The 17,015-nt window shown below is 42.5% G+C and overlaps 1 protein-coding gene across 1 annotated transcript in view; it reads left to right on the plus strand.

Annotated features, from left to right (window-relative positions):
- LOC122944705 (multidrug resistance-associated protein 1-like) overlaps positions 1–17,015 on the plus strand; it is a 116,235-nt gene that overhangs the window by 77,903 nt on the left and 21,317 nt on the right. Inside the window, exons 21-26 of the mRNA XM_044303253.1 lie at positions 67–127; positions 213–306; positions 6,512–6,719; positions 7,424–7,734; positions 13,549–13,748; positions 14,679–14,805. Coding sequence (XP_044159188.1) covers positions 67–127; positions 213–306; positions 6,512–6,719; positions 7,424–7,734; positions 13,549–13,748; positions 14,679–14,805 — 1,001 coding nt within the window. The remainder of the gene's footprint in view (positions 1–66; positions 128–212; positions 307–6,511; positions 6,720–7,423; positions 7,735–13,548; positions 13,749–14,678; positions 14,806–17,015) is intronic.

Below are 17,015 nucleotides of genomic sequence, written 5' to 3' on the forward strand. Positions count from 1 at the left end.
CTTGTACTTAGTATCATTTTATAGCCTAGTCTTGGTTTGCTGATGAAATGTCAATATTGTCGGCAGGCAAAGCAGAGAGCAGTAAAGTAAAAGCCGGAGAAATCGAGAAGGCAGACAATGGAGTAAGGTAATTACTTAATGAAGTCTGTGGTTGTTTCATCTTGTATGGTTTAGTATTATCAGGTAATATAACCTTGTCTTGAAACGTGCAGGAAGAAAATGGCTTCCGAGGCAGATATGGAAACTGCAGAGGGAGATGCAGATGCTGGGAAACTCACAGAGGCGGATGTTGCTCTCACAGGCAGGGTAAAGTATGGATTTTGATACAATTCTAAACATTATGCTTATATTAAAGGAGTTTTCCAACTTTTATGAAGCCTGCCAGTGCCCCTAAATAATAAGACATATAATCACGACTTAAATGGGTTATCCCATGAATAATGTAAAAAATAAAAATCATATAGTACATGACAATCTTTCTAACAAAGCTAGAACCAGCCCTGTACCTCACATGGACCCAGAGATCGCCCCATTTATTGCTCTGCTAGATGTATATCAAGCTGGCAGCTCAAGGGGAGTGTCCCTTCTGCTGCAGCTCAGGTGGCGTGTCTTTTTTTGTTGGAGCTCTCTCCTATAACAACTCGGGAGGCAGTTGAAGGATGAAACGGAGCACTTGTGGCCTTCTCGGTGAGCTGGACAAAGAAATGGGGAAAAGAACAAACAGCAGGTGGCGCTATACAGATACATTTTATTGAATACCTCAACAGCTATGCTAAAAAAATGTATTGCATGCAATTGCAAAAGTAGTCAGATCCAGGTGCTGGTTTGAAAACTGTAGAATATTTTTCATGGGACAACCCCTTTAATCACTTGCCATTTCCAGTGCTGCCTCTCCAGTCCCCACCTCCTGTCTGTGTTTACAGGCGGTGTTGTAGCCATATATGGCACATGACCACTGCAGCCAATCACAGGCCTCAGCGGTATACAACATGAGGCCAGTGATTGGCCTCAGCGGTCACGTGCCATATACAGCACAGACCAGAGGTGAGGACCGGAGTGGCAGCGATGTAAACAATGGAGGATTAAGTCATGGTGATATGTTTTTACTATTTTAGCACCTTTAGGAACACGGGGGAAATTTCCGACAACCCCATTAAATAATTAGCTTTTTCACTTCGATGATTTGGTTAGGTTCTTATTTGAGTTGTTTGTGATAATGAGCAGTTACTAAGCTGAAAAACTTCAGTTTCATGACTTCTTTTTATAATGGTAGTCAAGACTTATAACCCGGCAGAAGTGCTAAGACACTAACTGGGCTTGAGCTGATTATAATCGTGCAAATGAGTAAGTGACACTCCTTTTCATTAAACCAAACTTCCAACACAAAACAAAACATAAAAATAGACATACAGACTATTTTATTTAGTAAATCAGAAGTTATGCTAAGGCCTCTTTCACACTTGCGTTGTCCGGATCCGGCGTGTACTCCATTTGCCAGAATTACACGCCGGATCCGGAAAAACGCAAGTGAACTGAAAGCATTTGAAGACGGATCCGTCTTCAAAATGCGTTCAGTGTTACTATGGCAGCCAGGACGCTATTAAAGTCCTGGTTGCCATAGTAGTAGTGGGGAGCGGTATACTTACAGTCCGTGCGGCTCCCGGGGCGCTCCAGAATGACGCCAGAGCGCCCCATGCGCATGGATGACGTGATCCATGCGATCACGTCATCCATGCGCGTGGGGCGCCATGACGTCACTCTGAAGCGCCCTGGGAGCCGCACGGACGGTAAGTATACTGCTCCCCCGCTCCCCACTACACTTTACCATGGCTGCCAGGACTTTAGCGTCCCGGCAGCCATGGTAACCATTCAGAAAAAGCTAAACGTTGGATCCGGTAATGCGCCGAAACGACGTTTAGCTTAAGGCCGGATCCGGATCAATGCCTTTCAATGGGCATTAATTCCGGATCCGGCCTTGCAGCAAGTGTTCAGGATTTTTGGCCGGAGCAAAAAGCGCAGCATGCTGTGGTATTTTCTCCGGCCAAAAAACGTTCCGGTCCGGAACTGAAGACATCCTGATGCATCCTGAACGGATTTCTCTCCATTCAGAATGCACGGGGATAATCCTGATCAGGATTCTTCCGGCATAGAGCCCCGACGACAGAACTCTATGCCGGAACAGAACAACGCAAGTGTGAAAGAGCCCTAAGTTCACATCTGTTATAGAGGTTCTGTCAAAAATGCTGGACAAAATACTACACCTGTGTTAGTCACTGGTGTCCGTCAGGAACATTGGTAGTGGTCCATCATGCGACAGATGTGGCATTGCTGTTGTTGTTTTTTTGTTTTTTGTTTTTTTTTCTTGGAACAGAAAAATAAAAAATACTTAGCAGATCTGAACCAACTTTAGAATTGTATCCAAATTGTAAGTTTGCTTTAGGCCTATTTTAATTATTACGACAATAACAACATTTTTCTGTTTTCTCGTGTTGGCTGTGACAACAAGAAATACATCAATATTGGTTGTCTGTTTTTAAAGGATTTGTTCAGAGAAAAAAAATTTGAAGGTAGCAGAATAGCTTACAAAAAAGAGAAATATTAATTTAACCGATTCTCTGCTGCTCCCGTTTCGATGCTTTTTGAGTCCCCCTCAGGTCTTTACTCCCTGTTCCCTCTCAGCACAGGAAATGTGACTGCTCCGCCAATCACTGCCAGCAGCGACCAGTCTGTCAGCGATTAGTTGAGTGGTCACATATATGTGTTGAGAAGAACCATTAAGTGGAAACCAGTGGGAGACCCAGGATGCATAAATTTGGGACTGCTAACTTTTTTAAGCCTGTCCTTTAAAAAAGAAGACATGGATGACAAAATGTCATTTTGTTTCCGATTTACTAATCTAGAGAATTAGAAGGGCATCAGTACATCCGAGAAGGAAGATGGACAAGATTTATTAGTGTGTCTTATATTGTAGCTAGTTTTTTTATGGTTCATTGAGGAGCAAGGAAGTTTAAGTGACTATGTAAATGCTGTACATAAAGTGCTGGTTGCTACTGTAAGTTATCAAACCGTGAGCACAAAGTATCCCCTAATATAATTGGGAAAGAAAAGGTGCAGACAAGGTGGAGGGAGCAGCAGAGAGATTGTCCTCCACCTCTTGGGTGATCACTCACATAAGAATTGATACTATCCTACCTAATAAAAGCACTGTGTGCCTGCTTTGTGTCCGTGCATGTGTGCCGATTTATTAAGTGTGCATGCGCGGCACGCCAGCTAATAGAATCACAGCGCACCACACACCGCCCAGATCAGCGTGCTGTCGGCCAATAAAAACATGGCGCACCTCAGTCCTCCTGGACCGCCCACAGCAACAGCGCTGTCCTATCGAAGCCGCCCGTACTGCCCACAATTGCGCCGGCCAATAAACACAGGGCGCACCAAACACCGCCCACAGCAGTGCGCCGTTATTATGGTGTGCTGTGTCAGTTTGAGCGCCGCCATTGCATAAAACTGAAGCGCTGCCATTACAGTCCTGTCAGACACGCACACAGCAGCAGCTGCTGCCAGCAGTATTAGCCACCAGTTGCTGCCAGTGGTCTCAGCACCACCAGTCGGTGCCAGCCATCTTGCCCATCAGTGATTGCCACCAGTCACAATGCCAGCAGTCTTGGCAATTAGCCGCAGTCAACAGTCTCAGCCGCAGTCTCTGCACCACCAGTCAGTGCCACCCGTCTCAGCCATCAGTCAGTGCCACCCGTCTCAGCCATCAGTCAGTGCCACCCGTCTCAGCCATCAGTCAGTGCCACCCGTCTCAGCCATCAGTCAGTGCCACCCGTCTCAGCCATCAGTCAGTGCCACCCGTCTCAGCCATCAGTCAGTGCCACCCGTCTCAGCCATCAGTCAGTGCCACCCGTCTCAGCCATCAGTCAGTGCCACCCGTCTCAGCCATCAGTCAGTGCCACCCGTCTCAGCCATCAGTCAGTGCCACCCGTCTCAGCCATCAGTCAGTGCCACCCGTCTCAGCCATCAGTCAGTGCCATCCGTCTCAGCCATCAGTCAGTGCCACCCGTCTCAGCCACCAGTCAGTGCCACCCGTCTCAGCCACCAGTCGCTGTCCATTTTATTTTTATTATTATTTCTCGCCCATTTTCCTTGGGGGACACAGACCTTGGGTATAGCTCAGCTCCCTAGGAGGCGTGACACTAAGTAAAACTGTTAAGCCCCTCCTCCATCAGCTATACCCTCAGCCTGGAGATAGAGGCTACCAGTTTTAGCTTAGTGTCCAAGGAGGCAAGACACTCCCTGCTACTGCAGGGCTGTTTTCTCCTTGTTATTTTCATTAAACTGGCGGTGTCTGAGGCTTATCGAGCCAAGGGCAGACCTCCGCCTTTCGGCGTCACTGCTCATTCCACCAGAGCAGTCGGATCTTCATGGGCGCAGAGGCATCGGGCCTCGGCTGAACAGTTGTGCAAAGCAGCCACTTGGTCCTCTCTGCACACTTTCACAAAGTTCTATAGGGTGCATACGCATGCATCAGCGGATGCTGCTTTGGGCCGCCTGGTTTTGCAGGCAGCGGTTTCCTGATGCTCTGGTGGTGTTCCGCCTTGGGTTTGTGGTCCCTCCCTTCTTGGACTGCTCTTGAACGTCCCAAGGTCTGTGTCCCCCAAGGAAAATGGGCGAGAAAAGGAGATTTTTTGTATAACTTACCAGTTAAATCTCTTTCTCGCTCTTCCTTGGGGGACACAGCACCCACCCTTCTGTGTTTGGTTACAGGGTTATGGTCTGGCGCCCCGTTGGGTTGCTGGCTGGTTGTTTCCGTTATTGGTTGTTATCCTTTCACTACTTGGACACGCAACTGGTAGCCTCTATCTCCAGGCTGAGGGTATAGCTGATGGAGGAGGGGCTTAACAGTTTTACTTAGTGTCACGCCTCCTAGGGAGCTGAGCTATACCCAAGGTCTGTGTCCCCCAAGGAAGAGCGAGAAAGAGATTTAACTGGTAAGTTATACAAAAAATCTCCTTTTTACTTTTGACTTCTTGTCAAAATATTTTTGACAAAAAAAAATAATAAAACAAATACAATGTGGTCAAATTCCCTTGCTATTTAATATAGACTGTTCCTACTAATGTTTATGCACTATGTTCTAGTGCCCGTTATTGTAACGGTCTTAATGTCTAATAAGGTCAGAGAATTGCCATTGTGTTTAAAAAATGTTTGGCAAAGGGAATCTGTCACCACCGGCAAGCCTTACGGTTGTACATGTACAGAACTCCTGCCGTTGACTCCACATCAGTAAATTGTATGTTGATATCCCCATTCCACCCCGATACACCTGCAAACCAGCCATGGAATGCATTGAGCGGACTGTGTATGCGCACATAATAGAGAGAACTTCCGTAGATGTCCTTTCTATTCATTACATTTTGTGGGTGCATAGCAGGGGAATAGGGGGTGATTTATCAACATACAAATCACTGATCTTGAGACATCGGCAGGTGTACTATATATCCATTATTGTACTTAACCCCTTCTGGACATCTATTGCGGAAGTCCGGTCTTTAAAAATGGCTCCTGCTTGCGAATGCCATAACCACCAGGTTTCTACTGTTTTAAACATTAGTAACACAGTTCTAACGCCTGCAATTGGCGATACTGACGATTGCAGACATTTAACCCCTCAGTAAGCTGTAAAACTGCTTGCTTCCAGGCCCAGGACGCCTTCCCCTGGCTGAGATCAGAAAGGTGTTCTGTAGTAGTAATAGGTCTGAGTCTGTACAAGCTTTCCAGGCCAATTACTAGTATATTCCAATGAAGGCCTGCAGGTGGTAGCACTGCATTGGAATATACTGACTCCTGTATCCTGCAATAGCTAGAAATCAATTACAAAATACAAGTGGCAGTCTAATGAATGCATGTTATAGTCACCTAGGGTGATTTTAAAAAGTTAAAAAATAAAATAAAGTTTTTATAAAAAAAAAATATATTAAATATATATAATATATATACACTAAAAAGTGATCAAAACTTTATGGAAAATCCAAATTGGTGTACCAATTGCTCTGCAAAATGAGTCCTCAGACAGCTCTGTAGACCTAACTGTAAAAAAGTAATTCTTAATTTTTTTTCCAGTACTAAAACACAAACTACGGTATATAAAATGTGGTATTGCTGTAATCATACCTACTCATAGAATGAAGGTAACATTTCCACCCAATTTAGAATTTTGTAAGTGATGACATTAGAAAGTACAACTTGTCCTGCATAAAACAAGCCCTTATACGGCTATAAGAATAGAAAATAAAAGTTATGGCTCCAGCTGGGTAGAAAATGAAAACACGAAAACTGAAAATCACAAGGTCCTGAAAGGGTTCATAGGGGAGATGACACATTCCCTTTAAGTGATATCAGTGTATCAGAAGATTATAATGCATAATCTTGCTTTGCAACTTGTAAACTCTACGTATTCACATCAGTTTCCATGGTTGATGTATGTTTTCCCCTCATGTGTTCTCAGGTCAAATTATCGGTGTATTTGGAGTACTTCAGGATCATGGGGAAGGGGTATCTGCTGATATGTGCTATATTCTTCATCATCCAACAATTATCTTCTTTGGGACATAATTACTGGATCGGTTTATGGGCAGACGACCCCATTGTCAATGGCACACAACAGAATACCAGCATGCGGTTAACAGTATACAGCATTTTAATCACTGTGCAAGGTAATGTATATGGCAGTCTTCATTTTTCTTGCTAATTTCTCAGTAAAAAGCTGCAGTCCCTTCATTCTGTGATTGGTGGGGTTCTCAGCATCCAGACTCACACCAGCCACGTCTTCTCGCATGCCTCTGGCAGCCACCCTTTACAGTGTAATGCCTCATTCACATGTCAGTGTTCAGTCAGTGATTTCCAGCCAAAACCAGGGGTGGCTCTAAACACAGAACAAGTGCAGATCTTTCTATTATGCCTTCTGTCTGTAGAGGCTCCAATCCTGGTTTTGGCTCACAATCATTGATGGAAATCACTGACCAAAGCACTGACGTGTGACTGAGGCCTAACTCTGATTGTGAATAGTTTTGTTTAAATCAAGCCTTGTCTAATGTCTTATTCACAGGGTCTTTTCATATGAGGATCTGTTTGGTGACGTCCTTCACTGTAGGCCTTATCTTTCTCTGGTACTTGGAGGGGACATTATGCTGCCAGGGATATTCTTTCCCCGACCTACAAAGAATTACAGGGACATTTATCAAAACTGGTGCCAAGTAAAACAGTTTCTTAGCACCAGTTTTGATAAATGTCCCCTTTGGGTCTATAGGGTTTCAAAAATTAAATCTATTACCTACAAAATCAGTTTTAAAGTAAGCATACTGCCATGGTAGGGTAGGCGGCGTGAAACCTAACACTACCTTTTATTGTTTCCCCTCAGTTGTATGTCTTTTTATTGCATCCGCCACCATTATTGTTGGAGGTGTGTCAGTGTCCCGCCAGCTCCACTTGAAACTCCTGTACAGCATCCTGAGGAGCCCGCTGAGCTTTTTTGAACAAACCCCTAGTGGAAACCTGACCAATCGTTTTGCTAAAGAAATGGATACTATAGACAATATCATTCCTCAGATGTTAATGCTGTTTATCTCACTGACCCTGGCTGTAGTGGAGATACTACTGGTTATCACAATAGCTACACCTTTTGCTGCTGTGGCCTTCATACCATTGGGATTACTCTACTTCTTCTTGCAGGTAAGGAACAGTTTTATGATCTGCTTGCTTTTTAGGTTTGTTACATAATTAAGAGGTTTTTAGTGTTATTTTGGGGCAAATTATCTTTGTGGGGACTTTACAGGGAACAGTTTTTCACCATATTTTGTGTGCAGGTCATTGCTATCAATTAATCGATTGTGCAGGCGATGTTTGGCTAAGAAACACAAAATAGGCGCACAATAGGGTAATATCGTAGAAGAATGGTAAAAAATGTATCCAAATGGAGGCTCGCCTTGTGTAGTTTTGCTATCAGTAGGCACAACTCTAGTGTAGGCTCATAGGAGGGTATTTATACGCCCCCCTGTGGTGAAAGAAGTACCTGCATCCCTGGCAGCATACCTAACAGGGGATGCCTGGAGTCCCCGAGAAGGCAAGTAGATTAGCAGAAGGATAGCCCGCGGCGCAAAGAACCAACCAGTTGTGAAGTTCAAAACAACAGAATTTATTTAGCAGATGGTACAACGCGCTTCAGGGACAACAAATAGAGATCGGAACTACCACCAAGGGCAACACCACGAATGGCAGGCGAGGATAAGAAGTTAGCAAATTAGGGTTTAAATTTCAATTAAGAAATCCCTGATAGAACAAAATCAAAAATTAAAAAACATTATAGGCTCATATATGAGCTTCAAAATAATCTCAAAATATATGGAAAAAAAAAAGTTTAAAGGCGTTCTGCAGTTTTTTTAAACTGATTTATCCTCTGGATAGAAGATGATCAGCAGGGATAGATCATCAGTTTAAAAAAAACTGCAGAACTCCTTCCCCTTTTCATGTAATTAAAAAATAAATGCCTAAATAACAATAAATATAAACAACAACCAAAAATGTCCATACTATTAAAATATTTTTTTTTAAATTCCAATACAGCAAATGGTAACTGAAAAAAGGGTAAAAATTGCCAATTTGCAATTTTTTTTTCTTTGCTTCTCTTACCCAATTTATTATTAATAGACTCCAACAACATTAGAAAAGACCTATCTACCATATATGGATCTATGAGGGATCTGACCTCTAAACTAGGAGACTCACAGTTATTTAGGTCTTGGTTTAAAAATCTACTGAATCTGCAGTTTCCGGAGCAGTTCCTTGAGAGGTGGTCACTGATCAGGAAAGTGGTGAGTAGCAAAGTCTGGAGAGAGTCATATTTCAAATTGATCCATAAAGCCATATATGGTTTTTATAAACCCCGAGATGCCACAGTAGATGTATTAGAAGACAGGATAACTAAATGTCCAAAATGCAGATTACCTAACACAGATGTCTCTCTTGGTTTATAGTCTTGCACAAGTGTACAACCTTTCTGGCAATCCCTTGTCTCAATGGTCAACTAAAAAGGCCTCACCAAGATACCGATAGACCCAGAATTACTATTATTCCATGTAGTGAGAAATCTAACTATCACTATAATACCGGCAGTAACACACGTGATACTATTGGCAGCCAAAAGATGTCTCTTGGGTCATTGGCTCAAACCTGACTCTCCTCCACTGATTGAGGTCATACAACAGACGACCAATGTCTAACACTTGAGCGTATAGAAGCAGAACACTGTAAATCCTCTTTAACCTTCCAGTTTTTTAATAAATGGGAAAAAATGCATGATAACTCTTTCAAATGAGGAGATTCTGGCCACTATTAGACTGTTCACAAATACCGAATGGTTTCTTAAGCTAGGCTTATCGTATCCAGCAGATCCTTGGTACAAGCTATTTAAAGATCAGGAAAGATAAAAAATTAGATGTCTGAATTTAAAATAAAAATTCATGTTTATTGACATATTTTGTAACCTTGTCTGTTAGCATTATTCATGTAGGCAGCAATTACCACTTTACACAAAGATGGTACTTTCTCCATTTCTGAGATGAGTAGGGGGGAGGGGAGGATGGGGAAGGAGGGGGTTTGGGAGTTGTGGGAGAGGGGTCCTGAAAAAGCCAAAAATGGATAACATGTTATTACTGAATAACAATTTGTATATCTCAGTAATGTAATGTATGCCTAAGGGCTCATTCAGATGGCTGTATGCTATCCGCAAAAATGCGGATCCGTTTTTTTGGGGATAAGATGCTGACCTATTCACTTCTATGCGGCCCTTTTCTATTCCACGGTTCCGCAAAACAAATGAAACATGTCCTATACTTGTCAGTGAAAATCAATTAAATTAATGCCAGATCCGTTTTTCCGGATGACACTGCCTGCTGGAATCCTCTGTGTGAAAGTACCCTAAGTATAAAAAAGTTATGGGGTCAGAATATGGTGATGTGAAAAAAATATTAAAACTTATCAAATTTTTAACATTTATTTTTACACTATTTAGACATCAAAAAGGCCTACACATATGGGGTATCGTTGTAATTGTACTGACCCAGAGAATAAAAAGCATGGGTTAGTTTTGCCGTAAATGAAATGCCATGGGAGCAAAAACCGTGGAGGAATTTCGTTTTTTTTTTTTTCGAATTCCACCCTATTTGGAATTTTTTCTTTTCTTTTTTCTTTTCTTTTTTTACTGCTTCCCACTACATTTTATGCCATAATTGAACGGAATGGAATGCATTTTGGAGCATTCCGTTCAGTTCAGTATTGCCCCTATTGATAAGGAAGGGGGAGAAAACGGAAGCATTTTTTTCCGGTATTGAGACCCCTAAGACCGAACTCAATACCGGAAAACTTAAATGCTAGTGTGAAAGTAGTCTAACATGATCATTTCCCACCCCCCTTTTTTCTTTCAACACACTTGTGTTTGTCCATAATGTATTTTATTTATAGGTTTGTCTATAATGTATTTATAATTAATTCTTAGCATTTTTTCATTGGCATATTATGCCTTCCACCCCTGACCTCCCTTGTCCCAGCCGGCCCCTCTTCTGAGCGTATCAGTGCACCTGACTGCCATTGTGGATCTCTTCAGCTCGGCTGTCGCGATCCACCTCCAGGTAGGACATACATCCTGCATATTGGCCGGCCCCAATAACGTCCCGTTGCGAGGATACTGGGATCACGTGCCCGCTGTTGTGATTACGTGCCCGCCTTCCATGTCACATGATCGCTCTGAATCCTGGGATCGCTCCTGCATTCGCTGGGCATCGCCGGAGAGCTCTTACCCTTACTAATCTCATTGTTTTTAATCAAACCACTTGCACCACCAATGTTTATCAGCCACAACTATGGGACATTTTATTTATGGACATAATCAAAATTTGAGTTGTTCTTCATGCATGTGACGTCTAGGCAGGTCCCCCGATGCGCGTTCTACGATCTGCTAAAGAAGTTCTGGAGGTTTGAACTTCACAACTGGTTGGTTCTTTGCGCCACGGGATACCCTTCTGCTGATTTGATATCAATTAATCATGTCTCCTCTTTAGAACATGTGCCGGCCGGGCCTATATTGTGGCCCGCAAACAGATGGTCTGCAATAGACGTGCCCCAGCCGTTTTTTTGCACCACATCACAGATGTGAACCCATTCCCTTGAATGAGTTCACAATCTGGAAGGTGTGTTGTGGAACAGGCAAAAATTTGATATTTTTTTGCGGTGCGGGCGGATCACGGACCCATTTGAATGGATCTGGATCAGTCGGCAGCAGCCGCACGGGTGTTAGCCGTGCATTGGGGATTGGGGATTGCACCAATGCACAGAACTGCCGTGTGCATGAGCCCATAGACGTCTCTTCTGAAGACTAAATACATTTAATCCCTTTAATCTTTCCTCATACCTAAAGGTCCCCATACACATTAGTGTAATGTCTGCTGAACCTGTTGAAAATGTCTGGTTCGGCCCTTAACTTAATGTGAATGGGAAGCTCACAAAATAATCTGTTGGAGAGAAGGATCGGGTGAAATAAAAACTAAAAATTCTAACCCGAATCTTTAATTCATCCTGGAGAAAAGCTGCCACTAGAAGTGTTTGGCAGCAACTGTCCTCTCCCCAATGACAACACATACATGTTGCTTTCTTTGGACCCCCATATATTTGGCAATTTATTCGATTTGGTTATCCTCTTAAAGATTTTACTAACAGAATTGCCACATCTTCCCATTTCCATGACTGTATGGGACTAAGTGCACGCCGCAGGTGTCCGGGCATATCAAAATAGCTGAGAGAAAGAGCACTCCACTATTTCCATAACCCCTATTGAAATGAATAGGAACTATGCAAACAGTGTAGCAGAACAAGTAACAGAAGCAGCGTTACGGAACCTGCCCGGTTGGCTATTTTTGTAAGCCCGACCTCCTGAGGCCAGCACTTAGTCCTATGTCAGCATGGAAATGACGAGCGCAATGCATTTAAGCACTTTGTAATTTCTAAATGCTAGGGAATTGTCCACATCCCTCAAACAGTGGAGAAAAAAGTCCTTTTTTTCTCTCCTAAAAACGTGGACTCCAAACTGATTCCATCATAGTCAGTGGGATCTGTTTGGCTGAGTTCCTGTGAGATATGTGCCAAATCCGGCACTTCCATTATTTTCGTTGTTCTGCTCCTATAACGGAGAAGAATAGCTGAAATCCATACTGGTGTGAAAGAGACCTAAAGCTGACTTATCAGATTTGTATTTTGAAACTACCTTTTTGTAATTAATTGCCTTTATAACAGTAGCTGTGTAAGTCTTGTGGGCCTCGGTTACCTATAGGAATACATTTGGCAGTATTATTTATCCAAAGTAGTTTCTCTTTCTCCAAGTCTATGTCCAGAAGTGCTGCGCTCAGCTCAGGGAAATTGTTAGTGAATATGAAGTTATGAAATCCCATTCACCTATAGCAATTTATTTTTAATAAAAAATGTATTTGAGAAATAAAAATGTATACAATATCTTCCAAGGAATCACATCATAGTATCATGCAATGCAAATGTACATGTTATAAGACACAGTATATCATGACAGAAGACATTGAAAATTTTTCAGAATCTGAAAAAAAGAAAATATAATAACAATAAAATGACCAACAAAAGTTATAGCAATTTATTTTTTTCTGTATGGTTCTAGATATTTTCACCTTTAACATATTTAAACAAGGTTCAGGAGGGAAGTGTTCTCAATAAGTGGGGCGGATTGGCCATAGACCTTACAGGGAAATTTTCCGGTGGGCCGCTGTCCAGAAGGCAGCCTGGGCCCTCCTCAGGGCCGGCCAGTGGAAGTTTTTGGGAATGTATTTTGTGCTGCTGGCAGTATTTTACGATGGACTGTGTTATTTGGCTCTGTTGGGGTTGTATAATGTGCCACAATATGTTATTGCTGGCCCTGATTTCCATCAGTTTGGACCCGACTACTAAATGGGGCCATTTTTTTAAGTTCCCAGTCCGCCCCTGTCAATAAGAAGCTAAACACAAGAACAAGGGGACACAATTTGAAATTAGCTGGGGTTAAGATCAGGAGCAATGTCAGGAAATATTATTTTACTGAAAGAGTTTGAAGCTTGGAACACACTTCCAGCAGATGTGGTTGGGAAATCTACATTAAATGAATTTAAACCTTCCTGGGATAAACACATATATCCTAAAATAAGAAGAAATAATATTATACGGGCATATTGGATGGACCAGGCTGTCTTTTTCTACCGTCAATCTTCGATGTTTCTAGAATGACCATTCACAGTCTTTGGTAAGCAGGGTGACAGTATCTAAGAGAACAATAGACTTTACACAAGATGACAAATCTACGACTTGCGTTTTCAGCTCATTGTTTTTAATTGAGGTTGAAAAACACTACACCTGTTAGTATTCATTTAGTTTTCATGAATTTGTATTGCAAAATGATCTTTGCTCAGTTATTCACACAGCTCATCTTCTTCTTTCCAGAGATTTTATGTCGCCAGTTCCCGGCAGCTGAAACGCCTGGACGCAGTCAGTAAATCGCCTCTGTACACTCACTTTAATGAAACGCTGCAAGGAGTAAATGTCATACGAGCTTTCAGAGAACAGGATCGGTTTATTCAAGATGGCAATCTCCGTCTGAACACCAACCATCGCTTCTATTTCTCCAGCTTTGTTGCTAACAGGTAGAGAAGTATGAAAGAAGATTCTGGTTACAATGGCAGGAAAATATGGGCAGACAGCATCTTCCTTCACACAATTTGGAGGAGAAGACATAGCGAGAACATTACAAGGCTTGATTTTAGTCATATTTTTAGGTTGAAACAAACTAATCCATAATATCTAAACTTTATAGTGAATTATCTCATTTTATGTTGAGTACAGATCACATCTGTGTCGGAGGCTCCATTAGAGGCCTGTGTAGAAGATTCTATAAAAAATACTGGGCAAAACCTGATGGATCTCTTTATAGTCATTGGGGTCCATGAGGTGCTCTGTCTCTGCTGTTATTTTCATACTCTCATAGTGGAGCAGATCAATGGAAATTGATATGCTGGTTTGAACCGAGCTTTACCTGTGTTTCTTTTTCATAGTTGTTCAGGCAAATTAAAGGAGTTGTCTCATCTGAGACATTGGTGGCATATATCTAGATCACCTCTGGAATACGCATCTATCTCAAGAACAGAAGCCCCGAAGTGAGCGGAGAGCAGCCGTGCATACGCGGCCACCCTTCATACATTTCTATGGGACTGCCGAAAATAGCCACACGTGGTATGCTCTCCTTTACTTTTGGAGGCCCATTATGTCTCACATTAGGCAACCCCTTTTAAGATAAGCAACTTCATTCAACTTTTCTACAGTCATGGTAATTCCTTATTAGGGGTTTTCTGGATTCATACTTGGTATTCTTCTGACATCAGAGAATGGGAAACAACCAAGTCATCTAATTCCACAGCTCAGCCTGATTTGGTAATCTGAGTTTTGTAAGAATAAACCATCTTATTACTACAGTAAGCTGTAGGGATTGTTGGACTGATAATGGATGCCTTGCATTGCCCCCTTCAATAACGTATCCTGATGGTTAGTTTTACATTACCCAATGTCTTGTCTTTCAGGTGGCTGAGTGTGCGCTGTGATCTCCTCAGTAATGTCATAGTCTTCACAGTTGCTATTGTGGGTGTACTATGCAGGGAAAGCATTTCTCCTGGACTAGTTGGTCTTGCTATAGTGAATTCTCTTGGGGTAAGTATAAGGTTGGGCACAGAATTATTTTAGTGATCAGATCATTGCAATCTCTACCATATTATATGCTGCTTACTGAAAGAGAACCTGTCACCATGAAATGCAGCTAGCAGCAGAACGATCTATATATTTTTGGGCAAAAAGATTCAACAAAACTTGTGATTTATATTGGTATCTCTTTCTGACTTTATTGTTCACATGGGAGATGTTACAGTAATATTCTCTGTGTAAAGCTGAACCCCTCAAGAACAGTGGGTTCGGCCTACACACTAATGTGTGAGGAGTTCCCGATTCTTCCCCCAACAGATGATGTCGGGGGAGACCAGGATCCGGTGAAATTAATATTTCCCTGCACCTCCACAGCGGCACGGCACTTAACAGGAGGGTTACTCCGCCTCCCCAGGGACAGGTAACCACATGGATGTTCTATAAAGGCTCCCTCCCCTTTACCTATTCCAGTTGTCTCCTGTCCCTCTGGGAGATCGTGGATATCGTCCTGCAGGTGCGGAGGTGCTTGTGATTGCGATCGGTGCGCCCAGTCCAGTGGTATCCCTAGGGTTAACTAGGAGGACTGCTGCAGAGAGGGTGGCACAGGTTAAAGCTCTTGGCATAAGTCCTGTAGTGGAAGGGGCCCCAGATTTCGTCCCTTCCCTTTTGGAGAAGACCTTGGTCTTCCTAAGGACCCTATGAATAAACCGAGTGAAGCTCTCTTAAAAAGATCCTGGGAGTCTTCAACAGCCATATTTAGACCCAGTGTAGCTGCCACTTATACAGCCAGATCCCCTTCTACCTGGATTAATCAGATAGTAGAGCACCTGGTAGCCGGTACGCCTAGAGAGGAAATACTATCCCTTCTGCCTATTCTAAAACAAGCAGCAAATGGTTTGGTGGACACCTCAGCTGATACTGTAAAATTGGCAGCTCTTTGAAATGCAACCAGAAGAGCTGTGTGATTGAGATCTTGATCAGGGGATGCCTCATCCAAAAATTGTGTGCAATTTCCTGTGAAGGTGATAGACTATTTGGGTTGGTCCTAAATGAAAAGGCCTCTGATAGAAAGAAAAGTTTTGCCTCAGAGTCCCTGTTTTTCTACCTGAGGCGGCATTTTCGGGCTCAAAAAAAGAGGTAAACCTGAACAAAAGAAAAAGGAATTTTCTGGAAAGTGGCAGTCACCTAGAGGAAGGGGGAAAGGGTTCTTGTTCAACCTGGGAAACTCCTTACAACAACAGCATAACCAATGACACCAGAAGTTCTGTGGGGGGGGAGACTAAAAAAAAGATCCTGCCCTCCAACTGTCCGGTCTGCTGTTGGAATTTTCTTCCCTTCCACTTTGATAAAAATAAAATAAAAGAGGGCTTTGTAGAATCAAGTATCTATTCTTCTTTGAAAGGGAGCATTAGTACCAGTCCCACCAGACGAAGGGGGCATGGGTTACTATTCCCCAATTTATTATTATTATTTTTTAAACCAAATTGCTCTTACAGGGCAATAATCAATTTGACGTCCCTAAATCGCCACATACAATACAAGAAGTTCAAAATGGAGACTATATAATCAACAATAAATCTCCTAGCATAAGATTACTATCTGGTAACACTCGATCTTACCGATGCTTATTACCATGTCCCCATCCACAGCAGCCATCAGAGGTACCTACAATTAGCGCTTTAAATGGAAGGAATTCTAACTTCTTATTAATTCCAGGTCTCTCCTATTGGGTTGGCATCAGTGCCAAGGGTATTTAACAAAACTCATGTCAGAGGTTGTGGGAAGTCTGCATCGAAAATAAATATTTCTCAACCCATACTTAGATGATTTTCTCATAGCTGAAGATTCTGAAATGGGGGGGGGGGGGGGGGTTGTCAGCTGAATTATTGTTCAACTGACAGCTATTGAATGTGTATGGCCAGGGTAAGTGCGTATACATAGATAGCTGTCAGTCACTGGTAACACCTCCCCCATGAACAATAAAGTCAGAAATAGCAATGATCTTAATTAATAAATTACACATTTTACAGAATCTTTTCCCATAAAACTGTATATCTGTCTGCTCAGCTCCTCCTGCTCTATAAGATGCTGATTGCCTAGAATTTTGTGGTTGCGGGTCCTCTTTAAGGTGAAACATTATCTAATCTCCTGATCATCTCACAGGCAGCAGATCTTGAGAGAACTACTCGCTTACAGAAAATACATTTTAAAAAATACATGTT

The sequence above is a fragment of the Bufo gargarizans genome, chromosome 8 (assembly GCF_014858855.1).
Source record: "Bufo gargarizans isolate SCDJY-AF-19 chromosome 8, ASM1485885v1, whole genome shotgun sequence".
NCBI lineage: Eukaryota > Metazoa > Chordata > Amphibia > Anura > Bufonidae > Bufo > Bufo gargarizans.